General features: G+C 51.1%; 7 protein-coding genes across 7 annotated transcripts; 2 read left to right on the top strand and 5 right to left on the bottom strand.

Annotated features, from left to right (window-relative positions):
- Window positions 1-2: 2 nt before the first annotated feature.
- ASPVEDRAFT_526643 (uncharacterized protein) lies at window positions 3-856 on the bottom strand. The gene has a single exon (XM_040814677.1). The coding sequence runs from the start codon at window positions 745-747 to the stop codon at window positions 46-48; it is 702 nt and encodes a 233-aa protein (XP_040665564.1). The 5' UTR covers window positions 748-856; the 3' UTR covers window positions 3-45.
- Window positions 857-1421: 565 nt separating this feature from the next.
- On the bottom strand, window positions 1422-2550 carry ASPVEDRAFT_188172 (uncharacterized protein). Its single transcript, XM_040809030.1, has one exon. It carries the CDS (start codon window positions 2541-2543, stop codon window positions 1662-1664), a length of 882 nt encoding a protein of 293 aa, XP_040665565.1. The 5' UTR covers window positions 2544-2550; the 3' UTR covers window positions 1422-1661.
- A 256-nt stretch (window positions 2551-2806) lies between these two features.
- ASPVEDRAFT_39173 (pyridoxal phosphate-dependent decarboxylase family protein) lies at window positions 2807-4461 on the bottom strand. Its single transcript, XM_040811860.1, has one exon. The coding sequence runs from the start codon at window positions 4454-4456 to the stop codon at window positions 3014-3016; it is 1443 nt and encodes a 480-aa protein (XP_040665566.1). The 5' UTR covers window positions 4457-4461; the 3' UTR covers window positions 2807-3013.
- A 272-nt stretch (window positions 4462-4733) lies between these two features.
- Window positions 4734-6685, bottom strand: ASPVEDRAFT_883604 (FAD-dependent oxidoreductase). Its single transcript, XM_040818296.1, has 4 exons — window positions 6141-6685; window positions 5826-6091; window positions 5403-5773; window positions 4734-5335 (listed from the first exon to the last, which is right to left on the bottom strand). Exons 1-4 carry the CDS (start codon window positions 6452-6454, stop codon window positions 4916-4918), a joined length of 1371 nt encoding a protein of 456 aa, XP_040665567.1. The 5' UTR covers window positions 6455-6685; the 3' UTR covers window positions 4734-4915.
- Window positions 6686-6989: 304 nt separating this feature from the next.
- ASPVEDRAFT_70112 (uncharacterized protein) lies at window positions 6990-7831 on the top strand (the record flags this gene model as incomplete). Its single annotated transcript, XM_040816056.1, has 2 exons — window positions 6990-7022; window positions 7067-7831. 2 exons carry the CDS (start codon window positions 6990-6992, stop codon window positions 7829-7831), a joined length of 798 nt encoding a protein of 265 aa, XP_040665568.1.
- Window positions 7832-8746: 915 nt separating this feature from the next.
- On the bottom strand, window positions 8747-11578 carry ASPVEDRAFT_81397 (uncharacterized protein; the record flags this gene model as incomplete). The annotated part of the gene is made up of 10 exons (XM_040817033.1): window positions 8747-8860; window positions 8915-9037; window positions 9106-9135; window positions 9208-9288; window positions 9353-9631; window positions 9695-10011; window positions 10061-10221; window positions 10275-11339; window positions 11396-11440; window positions 11502-11578. 10 exons carry the CDS (start codon window positions 11576-11578, stop codon window positions 8747-8749), a joined length of 2292 nt encoding a protein of 763 aa, XP_040665569.1.
- A 1206-nt stretch (window positions 11579-12784) lies between these two features.
- ASPVEDRAFT_81398 (Zn(II)2Cys6 transcription factor) lies at window positions 12785-14594 on the top strand (the record flags this gene model as incomplete). Its single annotated transcript, XM_040817034.1, has 5 exons — window positions 12785-13022; window positions 13072-13288; window positions 13333-13846; window positions 13894-14376; window positions 14427-14594. 5 exons carry the CDS (start codon window positions 12785-12787, stop codon window positions 14592-14594), a joined length of 1620 nt encoding a protein of 539 aa, XP_040665570.1.
- Between the last annotated feature and the right edge of the window lie 619 nt (window positions 14595-15213).

Consider the following 15213-nt stretch of genomic DNA (forward strand, 5'->3'; position numbering starts at 1 on the left):
TCTTGGTTAACTAGATTAGTTAACACATATTTTCGTGCAAAAGGCTTACATCTTGTATTTGAGAAGAACCACCATCACGCTGTAATTCTTTCCACCAATACTCAATGCGAATTGCTCGAGAAGATCCTGAAGTGCCTCACAAATTTGATCTATAACGTAATGCGTGGGCCTATAGTAAGCAACAGATTCTGCAATGAGCCTGGCGAGCAGGCAAGCATATCTATATTTCATACGCTCTGGGATATGAAGATCTTCCAGGCGAGTGTTTCCCCAAAGCTTAGAGAGGGATACTGGAGATGATGCGCCCAAATGCGGACGAAAACTAGCTGATCCGTATCCAGAGTCCACTGAGTTGAACCCATGCATTGCGGACGGGCTTGCCTCGAAGGGCCGCCAAGGGCTCATCGAGAAAGGATCGGGATTCCGATTCACGGATTTTGTAAAGTGACTAGGTGGACGAAAACTAGCTGATCCGTATCCAGAGTCCACTGAGTTGAGCCCAGGCATTGCGGACGGGCTTGCCTCGAAGGGCCGCCAAGGTGAGCGAGTAGACCCTATTGGCATTGCAGAGGGACCGGATTTAGCACTTTGTGAAGTACCTTCCGCATCTTTAGATATGCGACCGGGTGAGAAAATAGAGGACTCGTATTGAGCGTGCTCGTTATACCCGGGACTGGAGGATGTGGTGCTTGAGGCGTCGCTAAAGCGTACGGCGGACTTTGCGACACGACGCTTGGGAACGTCCATGTGGTGGTACTCGCGCAGGTGCTCGACCAGGTGGTCACGGCGAAGGAAGCCATTGCTATCCTTGCGCAAGCAGTCAGGGACAGGGCAATTCTGCAAGCCTGGGTAGTGGACGGCACTCCGGTGTCGCCTCAGGTCGGCGGGGCGACTGAAGCTCTCGCCGCAGTCGTTGCAGGCCCATACTTGGACGGGACTACCGTAGTACAGTTAACTTGGTTTCCTATTTTCTTGTCGAACTGGAGGCTGGGAGTGGCATGCCTGGAAGGAGGCTCGGGCTTATCCATCGTGGGCCTTGCTTCTTCTTTTCATCGGAGACGGATGACTTTGACGATAAACTTGTCCATGGACGGGGAAGAGGAAAGGAAAGGTCAAGGAGGGATTGACGAGGCTGCGGCGGGGTCAGCCAGCCCAAGACAAAATTAGCCGCTGTGACGGGGCTGTTGAACTGGAAGCAGGCCAGCGACTGCATGCTGATCCCCCCGCATGGCGTTATTGCTGGACGCAGATAAGGTGAGCGAAAATATCGTGATAGGTATTCAAGGAGACCGCAAATAAGATTAAGAACCATAAGTTGAATAAAGATGAATTAAGACTGAAACAGTGGATATACTGATATACAGCGCAGCGGTTTCGCGATAATAGACCAACTGACAGTCATATCGAAATACTGTTCGACTAAAAAGCTCACCAGTGCTATTAGCCGTCTTCCGGAATGACTTCTTGACTGAATATTGATAGAATAAGACCTTTGGTGATAATGCTTGATTGGATGACGGATGGTTGTTGATGAAGAGTTGTAATTCAGACGGTAAAAGGTCTACGGTTCCATAAAAGTATGTACAATTCGCGTTCGCCAGTCTACCTAATTATGCCACTCCAGTGATAGGAACACAAGTACCAGGCCGCAAGCAAAGAAATCAGCTATCCAACATCTCCACAGCTAGACGATAAGCCCTTTCCTTCATCTCCCACCCCTGCGTTCCCTCTCTGGCAAGCTTATCCCAAGCATGGTCACACTTATCCATGCGCTCATGCACAACACGCCGCCCCGGATCCTCATCGAGTCTCTGTGCAAACTTCTCAGCCTCAAGCGCGAGCGTATCATACCCCGCCGTAATAAACAGAACATTCTTGGGAAAGCGACTCGGCTCCGCAAGACTCGGCGCAATGCGCGGATCCCGCAGGCTGAACTTCGGCGACTGCACGTAACTCTGTCTGAACAGGCGGAGCACAAATGCCGGGATGGGACGTCCGCCCTTCTCAGGTGCCACCAGGGTATACGGGTCGATAAAGGCCGCAACACTGGGGTAGAAGGCGAGGACGGAGCGGAATGTGCCTGGGGGGAACAAGGAGGAGCTCGCCACGAGGGCGAGGTTTGCGCCCGCGCTGAAGCCGGAGATGGACACGCGGGAAAGATCGAAGACCTCTGGTTGATTTAGCACCCAGCGCACGACATCCTGGACGTCCTCAATTGCGGCCGGGAAGGGGTGTTCGGGCGCTAATCGGTACTGGACGTCTAGGACGGTATACCCTGCCTCGCGGCTTAACTGGCGACAATATGCGTCGTCGGAGCCATGGGCGGGGATCATGAATCCGCTTCCATGGAAGTTGAGCAGAACGGGCTTGGGATGGTCCTTGTCTGTTGAGTGGTACAGGTGCGCCTTGATGGTGCGCTGGGGATCCCGCGAGGGGATGTGGCGCACGGCGTCCGGGTAAGACAAGATTCGGCCGGGTAACCGGGCGAGCGAGCGGATGATGGCCGCTGCGAGCTTTAGATAGAGGTACCGCAGAATGGACATGCTTGTTGAACTGACGGAGTGAGAACCGTCACTTCAGTTCCCTTTAATGTTGCGGTGTGCCTCGGTCCATCGGGCGGGTCTGATTGGCTGGAATATTGCAGTTCATATGATAACTCAATTACCACTGGATCCGGTATATGCAGGTACCTGGAGAGTCTTATATTATACAATATCATAGGAGGGTTCTCTTAAGTAGATTACCAACTGAAGAGTACCAGGAATTACAACGCCTTTTAGACAATATTATGATCTGCTATACTTGACTGGATCTATTGATTTCTCTACTATCATTTAACCATAAGTTGCCTTATAGTTATAGAAGGCAGTGTTTATCTGCATTAATGGCAACTAAATCAATGCTTGAAGACCTGTCAGGTCAGCGTAAAAGTGCACTGACTAAATGCTGGTCCCTACCAACACTATCCAACTATATTACTTACTACTATAGGAGGCCAATTGTGGTCTCAAGCTCAAGCACCCGCAGCACGGCGGCTAACCGTGCTTTTGGCGACTCTGTCCATCGCCTGGATTGCCCTTTGCAGAAGCTCCCTGGTCAGAGCTGGGCTGATGGAGCAAATGCGCAAGACCACCTTTCCATGAACCTTGGTGGTCAGCATCCCCGCTATATTCTCTGCGAGTAACTGGCCGGAGATCTCGCGGTTAATCTCGTCCAATTCGCTCTCTGTCGTGCCCGGCGGCGCAAACCGAAAAGTCACAATCGCCAAACTAGCTGCACTCAGGATTTTCCAGTGCTCCAGTTCTCGAACCTGCTGTTCGGCGAACTCGGCCATTTTGATTCCATGATCAATCAAGCTGCTGGTCTGGTCCACTCCCAGGACGCGCAGTGTGAACCACAGCTTCATCGCCCGTGTAGGCCTCGTAAGCTCAACGCCCATGTTCCAGTAGTTCGGTATGTCGTCAACGTCTTCTGCATCTTGCGTATATTCTGCCCCCGTGCGGAAGCTCTCCGTCAAAAGAGATTGGTCTCGCATGAGAAGGAAGCCACAGCCGTAGGTCTGGAACAGCCATTTATGTGCATCCCAGGAGATGCTATCTACATCACCTAGACATTTCAGCTGGCTTTGATGGGAAGTAGACAGAACTGCGGTGGCCCCATAAGCACCGTCAACATGCACCCAGATTCCGTGAGCACGGCCGACTGCAGCAATCTCGTCAATTGGATCAATAGCCCCGGTGTTTGTCGTGCCACAGGTTGCAACTATGAGAAATGGATGGCGTCCGGCTTCCCGATCTTCCTCTACCATTGATATGAGTGCATCGACATCCATTCTAAACCGGCCGTCTGTCGGTACCTTTCGGGTTTGCTTCTCGTGGAATCCCAGAATCCTCAGGCCCTTTGCGATTGACGAATGGGTTTGATCAGACACGTACGCCACCCCAGTATGCCAATGTTCTCGGGGAAGATTGGCGTCTCTTGCAACGGCCATGGCGGTCAGATTAGCCATAGAGCCACCAGACACTGCGATCCCCCCGGCCGTTGCTGCCGGCAGACCAGCACGGCAAGCCATCCAGTGGATGAGTGTGTGCTCGATAGCGCTGGGACCGGAGCTTTGAAAGCGTGACCCTCCATGAGCATTGAAGGTCGTCGACACCACATCTCCCAGCCAGGCGAGAGGAAGCACCGGGGAGGGAATGAAGCCAAAAAAGCACGGGTGGTTCATGCGCGTGCGGTAGTCGAAAATCTCGAAGGCTTCGGTCAGCACATCATCCACTTTATGTGGAGAAGCGTCCGGAGTGCCATAGTTTTGAGTGAGGGAGTTTGCTGTGTCGACGTCTGCTGATTTTGTGACGGGTTCAGCATCGAAGTTTGTGGTTTCGGACAAGTACTGTGAAGAGATCCTGTGGATGGCCTTGGATATATCGCCCAGATCATAGGCAGGGCTGCTGTCCATGTTTGTATGATAGGAAGTGTTATAACGATTGTTCCTGCAGCTCATGGGGTCCCTTGTATTTATGCGTCATAGGCCTTCGGCTATTATCGGGATCTGCAAATTGGGGTAGTGATTTTTTTAATGTATTCACAGAACCGGCGGAGTACTCAGGAAGTCAGTCTAGTATCCAAGAATAAATGAGGCTAAGGTATCCTCCTGGTGAACTTCGTCATGTTCCCTGATGCAGCGGGAATAAAGTCCACTTTGAGTCCTCGGTATAAACTAGACGCACACCAGCCCACTCATGTCCCTTTCCGATCTAGCTTTTTCTATTATTCATGCATGGAGCCGGTGTTAGGTGGTACTTTTTTTTAATTTTCTTGTCGATGTCAGCTATTCCGTTTGGTTGGTTAGGGCTAGGCTATCACTTGACTTCTGACCATGGGATTTACGGAAACAGAAGCCTCTGGCCTTCTCTGATCACAATTTTAGTCTTGTACTCCCATTCGCTGTACCCTGGCTTGATTCCATTTCATCCTCAAACAGCACTTGCTTGGGCCTCGGAGGCGCTGCTGGTGATCTGAGTGAAACAGCCGGTGAGAACGTTTGATCCCATCGATCTATAAGAACACCCGGCAGCAGTGAGGGATACTTGGTCAACATAAATTCCTCTAGCTCTGGCGTCTCCATGGCATCCATTTTCTGCCGCTGCCGCCCCATGTCAACTATCTTCGTGACTCGCTTTGCCCTGAGCTCCTGTACTTCTTCAAACATGCTTCGTATTTCGCCCTTTGACATCCTACCTGCGGCCGGCTGCGAAAGCACGGCCAGCAAGGAGTTTGTCATGGCGGCCACACTCTCCAATGCTTGATTACCCCCTTGGGCAATAACAGGAAGCATCTACCCAGTGAAGCGAAAAAAAGTCAGCTAGGGACACAGAGACAAATCCACGGCAGCCTTTTCTTACCGTGTGACCTGCGTCTCCAAGCACCATCATCCGGCCTAAAGACCATTTTTTATACGTAGTCTCCCTCAGGGGCGTGCAGACAAGGTGTTGTTTGGCCTTGTATAAATCTGACATGCGCAGGTCTGGAGTGATGCGATCATTCCAGTGTTCTTGTACGATTCGCTCTTTGTCCTCTTCCGTGAAGCAAGGGATATTCTCGCCATGATATGTCTTTCCCAGGTTTGTCGCCAGCAGCCAATATGCGCGGTCGTCAGGACCGGTGCCGACCACGTATGAATAGCCATGGCCGAGGTTCCATTGCAGCAATCCGTGGGACAAGCCTGGGACAGCAGAAGATAGCCCGAAGAGGCAAGCGTACGTTGCCGAGACCTCTGATGAGAAGTGGTCAGTGTCAATAGAAGGCAATGGTAGACACAGACATACTGTCGTCTGCATATTCGTGGCCGACACCATGCTCATTTGCACGCCGGACCATCTCCTCCCTCACGCGCGAACGCGTGCCATCTGTTCCAATCAAGATGTCTGCTTGGTAAGTTGATCCGTCTGTCGTCACAACCTCAACACTGCCCTCCCCGTCTTGGACAGTCTCGATTCGCTTCTTGGCCAGCAACTTTGACTTATCGGCGATATGGTCATAGAGGGTCTGAAGGAGCATCTTGCGGTCACACCAGAAACCCGAGTAGCCCCATCTGCAAATATCAGAATAGCCTCTACGATAGCATGGGCAACAGGGCATACCGCTCAACCAGCCGTTGACTCCAGCCATTCGAGATGTGCAATGCCTCGCCACTTGGGTCCCGAACAGAGGCCGTGTCAAGCACCCCTTTGACCTGGTCACGGAGATCCTCATAGCATCCGAGCTGGTCCAGCACCCGCAGACCGTTCGGCAACAAGCAAATGCCAGCACCAGCCTGTGCCACTATTTCAGGGTATCCTTCGAGGAGAACGTAGTCAATTCCGGTCTTTTCGAGCGCCAAAGCCAGCGTAAGGCCAGCGACGCCTGCCCCGGCGATAGTGACCCTGCACGGTCGGAGAGCTGTATTGGGTGTCATTCTGGAGAGCTGCTCGATTCGTCAAAGTGCAGGCAGGGCCCTCTTTGACTTAAGACCAACCGGAAAATGCCCCAGCCCCAACACTGAGAATACTCTACGGCGAGACAGCCAGCCTGGCTTATTGTTGTGTGGGTCTAGTGTAACTATCTAGTGTACTACGCCTAAAATATATGGGGCTGCCATCCGTCGTTAGACGAGCCATCCAACCGGCGCCACGATTAAGCCAAAGGCTCCATTAGCGCTGCGCCGGTTTGGGGGCCGAGTGCGGCTGATATTTGAAAAGCCGTCTGACGTCTCAGCCGTTGTGATCGCCGTTGTCTGCCCATCATTACCCTCCATGCCTCTTCCGACGGCGCCGCCTACTCGTGTCCGAGCATGGACGAAGAGATCTAGAACGGGGTGTCGTACTTGCCGGTAAATCCTTGAGCACCCTTTATCCGATTCATTCTGACCGTAGTCCAAAGTGCCCGTCACGTTAAATGTGACGAAACCCCTATCGCCTGCCGCAATTGCGCATCAACTGGCCGGCGGTGCGATGGCTATGATGCTCAAAGACTGGCCCTGGCCCGTAAGTGGGGAGGGAACACCAGCAGGTATAACACCGTTCCACAGCCAGGGCCGGCTAAGGCTGTGACTTGGGCAATGACTTCTGACGAGCGCCTGTGCTTTTCGTACTTCCATGGCCACACTATCCCGACCCTCTTGCAATCCTTCGACTCGACTCTATGGCAGAAGCTTGTCCCCCAGCTGACGCAGCACGAACCCCCCGTCTACCATGCGATGGTGGCCCTTAGCGCAATCCACCGCAGCTCCGAAGACAATGGAATGCAACTGGCAACTCCTGCGAGTTTCAAGGCGCAGGATGCGTGGCACCGATTTGCCCAGGATCAGCTCGGACGATCGATTACGCTTCTCAACCAGCGTTGTGCGTCCCAGGACCCCTGTCTTCGTGATGTGATTCTTGTTTGCTGCCTGCTCTTTGTCCTGGCAGATTTGCTCCGCGGTCGATATGAAGATGCTTTCAGCCATCTCCGTAGTGGCCTGTGTATTCTAAAGGAGCTACAGGTTGCAAATCAGGGATTGGTTGAGCAATGCATTGTCTCGGCGTTTGCCCATTTAGACATACTCTCTTCGCACTACGACCGCGCCTTTCCCATTTTCTCGTCCGACAGCCAACCAGGGCCTACTCAAAGTATATCTCATGGCATTCCAGGCTCTGGACTTTATTTTCGGTCCTTGCCAGAGGTGCGCATTGCATTCGACAGCCTTCTGCGAAGCGTATATCGGCTCGGCTCACGGTGCTTGGGCATGTCAGATGTGGAGGTCGCACTCGATTACGAGACACTCCAAGGGCAACAACTCGCAGTCTGGTCCTAAGTGGTCCGGTTCAAGCAGCCCTTCGAATCCTTTTACTCACATTTTTACGGCGGCCTAAGTCCAAAAGCACAACGCGGCTTGGACATCGTTAGATTACACCTGCTCAGTTTTCCTGTATGCCTTACAAGCCTTCTCTTGGGGAGTAACCGCGCCCCTCTTGCCTATTACACACCTGATCTGGAGGCTGTCTGCGCTCTAACGGAGGAAATTATGACCAGATTTCCGGAGAGGCCTTCTGTCACCGTGGAGAACGGCGTGGTCCCACCCCTGTTCCATGCAGCCACTGTATGCTGTGAATACCGCGTCCGGTGGTGGGCACTTGAGCTGCTGCGATCCTGGCCACACCGCGAGGGGCCCTTTGACTCCAACTGGGTGGCTTTTCTATCCGAAGAGACACTGAGGCTCGAGCTGGAGGCCAGGTGCGCTGAAGACCCCGGCTTTCGCGAAACGGTATTCGTTCTCGGGGGGGCGAGGAACTCTCCGTTCAGCAAATGCTCGCGAAGATCACGCATAGTCAACGCCAGCAACTAGATGGGCTGCGTAGAGCGGGCCACATTAAAGCCCCGCCTGACGAACCACCTTCGGACTTTTTGAGCACCTTCTCGGAAATCAAGGGCATGCAGAGTTGGTCCTGCGTTCGCGCGTTCACCGCCGCCACATCGCGAACGAAGGAAAATCTCCATATCTACAAACAGTAGGCTGTTACTTCCGCTCGGAGCATCATCACGGCATGTGGTGACCTAAACGCCTAGTGTTCTGTTCCGTGGCCGTGTGGCCCGGTTCTGAACCCTCTATATAACCCTAACCCAGCATTGCACCTAAGATGCGACTAGCTTGCATATTAGCCTTGCTACTTTCCTTACCTTTAGATCTACCTCGTGCTATATTCAAAAGTATTATTGAATGCAGTAATATCTATTCTAACGCATCCTTTATGCCTTGCTCTCTGTCGGTCCTATTCCTCCCGCCGAACCGGTTGGCAATTGTGGAATATATGCCGTCTCCAGCCGTTTCCAGATGATTTTCGAGCTGCCGATGGTCAGCACTTGCTCCGTTCAGGGAATGGTAGGCATTATATATTACCTCGGTGTATTTGAATAGGACCCACCCGGAGAAGGTCATAAACATCAAGGCACCCGCTAAGATGGCCATCCACCACCATCCTGGATTGTCCGCGAGGACGTTGATATTGGCGCCGAAAACACTCTGCTAAATGTTAGCAACCTCAGCCAGTTGTGAGTAAGCGTGGTTCTGAAAAGAGTCAGTCAACATACGGCTGCGAACGTGAGAGGAAGGTATATAAACTGATCTTCATATTAGCAGATGCTCAAGGGCTGATGCCCCTCTGTGACTGTTTAGAAAACGCAGGTGCATACAGTAATCCAGCTCAGCCGCTTCATGCTAACGGACATGCTCGTAGACAGCTGTGCCTCGTGGATGGACACTAGGCTGAATTCCTGGTACACGGGGAAATGTTAGTGTTCGACGTGATAGTATAAAGCTTGCTCGTGAGGGATATACCAAAGTGATAAGATCCTGAGTCAGTTGACTGAGTTCCGAAATCTTCATTTTCACGTCCTTTTCCAGCTGCTCTGTGGATGTCGACACGTTTCCAAGGGCTGAATCATCGTGTAGGCTATCGCGTAGATAATCATGGGTCCGATATACCTCGACCTGGCTCGTTATGCGATGGACCTGCAATTGGAGTGCACTAACCAAGCGAGAGCAGTCAAGACTAGCACGGAGGAGCTCCCGGATTATTCTCTTGTTTCTGCCTTCTTGCTGCAAGACTTTGATGCGCTTTCCATGTATAAGTCAGTTTCCCAAATACATCTGGTCTTCCTTCTGGCTATGTCTGCTCACCATCCGGTTCAAGTACTGCAAAGACTGTTCGTAAACCAAGTGCCAGTCAGAATTCATCTCAACCAAAAGATTAAGGCATAGCTCCGCGGGTGACTCGGGGATCCATCCGCAATCCAGAGTCGAGAAGTATGTAACAACTCGTAGTCTGGAATCATAGGGTTTAGCGTCCTGCCAACGGTCCTCGCTCCCTTTGCTTTCTGCCCTTGTCAACACCCAGCCAATAAATTGGCCTTCGGGTGGAATGTCCTGTGCATTTGCTAATGGCTTGTCTTGCAACCCCTCTGGACACTTAATGGAGATGGAAAATGTGATAAAGACTAGATTTACTCAGCCTCTTGATATTCATCTCGGTAAAGATTCACATACATTTATTTTGGGGCAGTCTTGTGAGATGCGTCAACTGCGGTAGGATGGCCTTTCGCTCCCATCTGTCGTGGTTGAAAACACGGAAACTCAACGGACCCATCGCATGCGACGGATCCAGTCTAGAGCGAAAGGAAGGGTCGATACAGCTCTTAGGAAGGAGCCTGAAGTTGGCAATATTAGCATTAATGGCAAGGGATCGGGCCAAGGTACGTACAGCATATTGATTTCGCTGTGTGCGTCGCAAAAGTATGCAGGCAAATCAAGCACATTGAAATTCACATTGTAGCATCGATGAATAGAATATGTCTGGTTCATGCTTCGGCTTATGTGAATATGGGAATCATTATCCCTTTCAGGGGGACCGAGGGCCTTCCACCAGTCTCTGGCGGGAATCCCATCGATCGATGCACCTCGATTCAGGAGTGCTCTAACTAGCGCTCGTGATGGTGAAGCGTGGTTGAGAACAGATGTTAAAAAGTTTCGAGACAGTTTAGCCATGTTCGCGTCATCTATTGATTCCATCAAGCGCTCACATATACCAATGTCCAGCTGCTTTTCAATAGCCATATGGGCCGGACTGAGCCCGTCTAGGTTCAATAAGGTCCCATCGGCATGAGCAGATAGCAACATGTCAATACAAGGTGCAGACTTCACCATAACAGCAAAGTGCAGGGGTGTTGATCCAGTCTCATCTGGCTGATTGACGTTGTCCAAATAGTCAGGCAGTAGCTCCCTCAACCAGGTGTCCCGCTCACACCAAACCAAGGCGTGAAGCAAATAGGTGTTCTTATCTCGTCTTCTTAGTGCATCGACCAGAGACCGATTGCCATTTTCAACAGCAGTTCCAAGGGGTGTTGAAATTGGAAGACGCATATATTGATAATACAGCTGGCGAAAGACTCCGCTGCGTTCACCAAGGGCTTCAAGCATGAAGATGACCAGAACCAAATCGTCACGAAGTTGTCTTTGTGGACTGGCATTGGACATAAGAAGCAATTCCACCATAGCTTCATCGTCCAATGCAACTGCTATGTGCAGTGGTGTAACCCCCCACATTTCATACGCCATCAGTTCACCTTCGGGGGTACTTCTCTCTAGGAGTATTTCAGCAATCGACGAATGACCTTGTCCTAGGGCAATAATCAATGCCCTTGACACGCATAGTTCTGGGTGTTCATATTTAGATATCCCACTGTCCAGGAATCGACGGCACCCTTCAGTACCCTGTGCCGTCAAAGTGCTTTCAAACTCTGTCATGGCGTAAGGGTCGACTGCGAGGCTTGTACTTAGTATATCTGCTGGCACACTCGGGGACTAGGGGCTGCACTTCAATACCATGGATTTTGGCCTCTGGCGCCTGGCATAGCGTCTCTTGCGCACCTGTTTGTCCTATGTTAGTCTATTTAGGTCTCGATATAGAATAACGGACTACAGCACGTACCCATGATCGAAACTAGGCGCAAGCAAAAATATTGTCTCTTGGGTGTTAGTCGAATTTCTGCTCGACGTTGAGCTCATAATAGGGTTGAAAAGAGTTATGAGGTTCGGCGGGAGCCAGGTTCAGCTGAATACGAACGCATCTTGTCTTCACGATAACCAAAGCGAGCAGGCGGTGGGACTGCAGTGACAAATTGGCATTTCCTGCTAAGGAATTGATATACAGAGTAAGGATGAAGATCGGTGGAGTAGTAGCTTCTTAGTCCGATGCTCCGACTGGATCCATCATACTAGCGATGTAGAAGTTATTTAACTGCGTCGGCTGAGAGTAATAACATTCCTATCTATTATATTAATTATGAATCCTATAATATTATAGATATTGCAACGACAATAGAATATGCTTCACAATATCCCATTAGAAGACCAACACGGGAGGTGACTTATCATATCGCAGATACAGTCAGTGTGTACCGTAGATGCATCACCCAAGCTATACGCATACGCACGTATAGGCTAATCGGAAAGTCGGATCGCGATGGCAATTCGGTGATCGATCGACCAAGGCTTGGGCACGTTGCTTATCCGAGACCTGGTTCCAGGTGATTCAAGTGGAGTGAACGTTGTACTTAATTAATAATAACTCACGCTGGATCATGAGATGGCTCCGCGGGGAGATTTATCCAAGTGTTCTGAGAGGCTAGACGGCATATTACCCGTTCGCTATAAAAGAATAAGAATATAGAAGCAAGAGACAGCCTGTTAATTATTATTAATGTGAAGCTTCCAACGTACGTCATCTGCCAAATCCGGGCCCCAAAGCCCGAAGCGAGGGTTATAGGGTATACGCTCGCAACTGACAGTGGGGAATATCAGCTTAAGCTATGCTTTTAATGATTTGCAAGGCTTGTGTAAGCAATATCAAGGTTTCGGGGAATGAACCGAAGAACATCTGAAAGTTAACCTGGGGCAGTACCATTGCAGCAACGCCCCGTGCCAGCGTACTCGCTTAAATGCTAAACAGGCCATTTCCTGTTCGATGTCATGATAAGCGACGATCTAGACCGCGTCCAAGTATTCGAACCAAGGGTTGCAAGCTGTCAATCTTATCCTGCAAACCAGCAGCCATGTCCCTTGGTTCTGACTCGCACTAGATACAAAAGCGGGAAAAGCTTTGGCTGGGTCGAGGAATGGACATAGCGTTAAATGGAGCAGATCGTCTAGGATCCCATTGACAGGGAAGAGTGCTTTTTGTTATTATTCTTGCGATACTGCGTACTGCGCTCGATGGCCGCGACTCATCCTAAAGCGAATCCTAATCACCGACCCCGCCAGCTCTCAGACGGCCACGGGGCCCAAGGCCACGTCGCCTGCGAGGAATGTCGAAAGCGTAAGGTCCGCTGCGATGGAGAGTCTCCCAAGTGCGGTGCCTGCGTGGACGGCGGTTTGACATGTAGAATCATTGCGAGGAAATCGGCCAGAGGGCCAAAGAAAGGTCTTTTGAGGACCCTCCGAATGCAAGTTGGTACGAGCATTGCTCATAGCTGATACGATAGAAAGCTGACCAGATATAGCTGAGCTCAAGGACCGCCTGCAGGAAAGCGGACTAGGAGGCTTAAAAACCGAACAAGACGATATATCTGGAGCGAAGTACCTGCAGTTCAGCCAGGTCGACCAGGATCCAGTTCTATCGACTAGTCTACCTCCTAATGGCATGCTCTCCCCCGATAGCTACCCGGGAGGACAGTCTCCTAACGGAGGTGGTCTCTCCGATCTAGAAAAGTCAGATCTGTGAGTACGCCTTGAGCAGTTGTGGATAAATGCTGACGGCGCAGAACTGATCTATACTTTGACCGCGTCCACCCATGCATGCCCTTCATGCAAAGGCGCCGCTTCTTCAACTGGTCAAGTAGTTCGCATCTGACACCTGGCCAAACATGCCTGAAGCTCGCTATGTGGACGGTAGCTGCGTCGTTATCATCACAGTACACCAGGACCGCCAAAGGCCTCTACCTCCAAACGCGAAGAGAACTGGAGGAGCTGGAACTCAACAGCTTTGGTTTAGACCCTGTCGACCTTGAACAGGTACAAGCGTGGGCATTGGTCTCACTGTACGAGTTCTTGCAGATGTTTTACCGAAGAGGCTGGCTAAGTCTGGGCCGGGCGTGCCGTCTGATCCAGCCACTGGGACTATACAAAATAGATTGCGAGCACAACATTCTGGCTGAAGCAATGGAGCATTCTCCCACAGAAACCGAGGAAAGACGACGCACCTTCTGGATGGTCTACTGCGTTGATCGACTGGTCAGTATACGCAACAACTGGCCCCTCAACTTCAGCGAATTCGTTGTAAGTACCCTCCATACATCTGATTGTTCTATACTGATCGTTTGAAGATCTGCACCCGACTCCCAGTATCAGAACCAGACTTCCAAGACGAAAACCCGCGAATCGGTCCGTTCCTCTCTGAAGCCATGGCCTCCGAGTCTCCCATTTCCGCATTTACGCAGTTAATTATATTCGTCACCATCTGCGGGCGCTGCGCCTCACACAGACAACAGACACTCGTCGAGTCCGTATACGGGAGCACCAACAGCGATTTCTGGGAGCGACATAGGTGGATCCATGCAAGCTTGCGCCAGAAACTGCAGCTTATCTCGTATACATCCGATGCGAGTGTCTGGTCATCGGGACCCATGCATCTGTTCGCGACTATGATGGCCCATGCGACGGTGATATACCTGCATAATATTCTGCGGGACTTCCTTGCCAAGGATGATTTGGGGGAAGAGGCAGTATGTCTGTACAAGGATGCACAGAGTGCTGCCGCCCAAGTTGCGATTCTGTGTCGGTCGTTGGATAGTTTGAGTGTTTTCAAGGTACTTACCTCATTTCCTATATACGGGAAACGCCCATGCTAACAGATAAGATTCATCCATTCACCCCGTACATGGTCTACTCTGCCGCGGAGTTGCTGTCGCATGAAAACAGCAATCATGCCGAGACACATTTCTCTGAACTCGTGTCCTTCCTCCACCGGTTGAAGCCTGTTAATCAACTGGCCGATAGCTATCTGAGACAGCTGCCACTTTTATAGTGGCCGGACCGGCAAGATGGACCAAGGCGGCGAAGGCCATTTTCTCTTCGTGAAGAGTATATTACTTGTGATAATTGGATAAATGGGAGTGATGGTAAAGAATGGGGCTACTAATAATAAAAGTGTTGAGCTTCGTTAGTTGTATGTGCCCTAAGGATGGATAACTATATATTGAGCATAGAATGGTGCATCTCATAGAACTAGCGACAACCGTAAGAGCTTCTACATTCCCATCTACTCTGTAAACTGCCAGACCACTCAATTTTCCTGCTACTTCGTCTCTACTTCCCATCCGTGGTTCCCTTCGCCTTTGGAGCGGCCTAGCCCCCTAACCTTATCCATCCACCTCCTGCCCCGAACACTCTGCGCCACCCAGCGCCCTTTTCCGGCTTGATCTTACTGAACAAATACGCCGCTTGGCCTATCTCACGGCCAGGTTTTACCAAGTCAGCATCCCGATGATCGGGAATTAGGATTGGCTTGATGGCAGTTGACATAGCACCGCGGATCTTGACAGCATCGAGCTTTTGGATATACTCGGTAAGGAGGACATTAACCTGACCTTTGCACCAGATTCCCCAGATGAGGCACATTTGTCACGTATGGCAGAGCGCTGGTG

This window comes from Aspergillus versicolor (genome assembly GCF_001890125.1).
Source record: "Aspergillus versicolor CBS 583.65 unplaced genomic scaffold ASPVEscaffold_3, whole genome shotgun sequence".
Lineage (NCBI taxonomy): Eukaryota > Fungi > Ascomycota > Eurotiomycetes > Eurotiales > Aspergillaceae > Aspergillus > Aspergillus versicolor.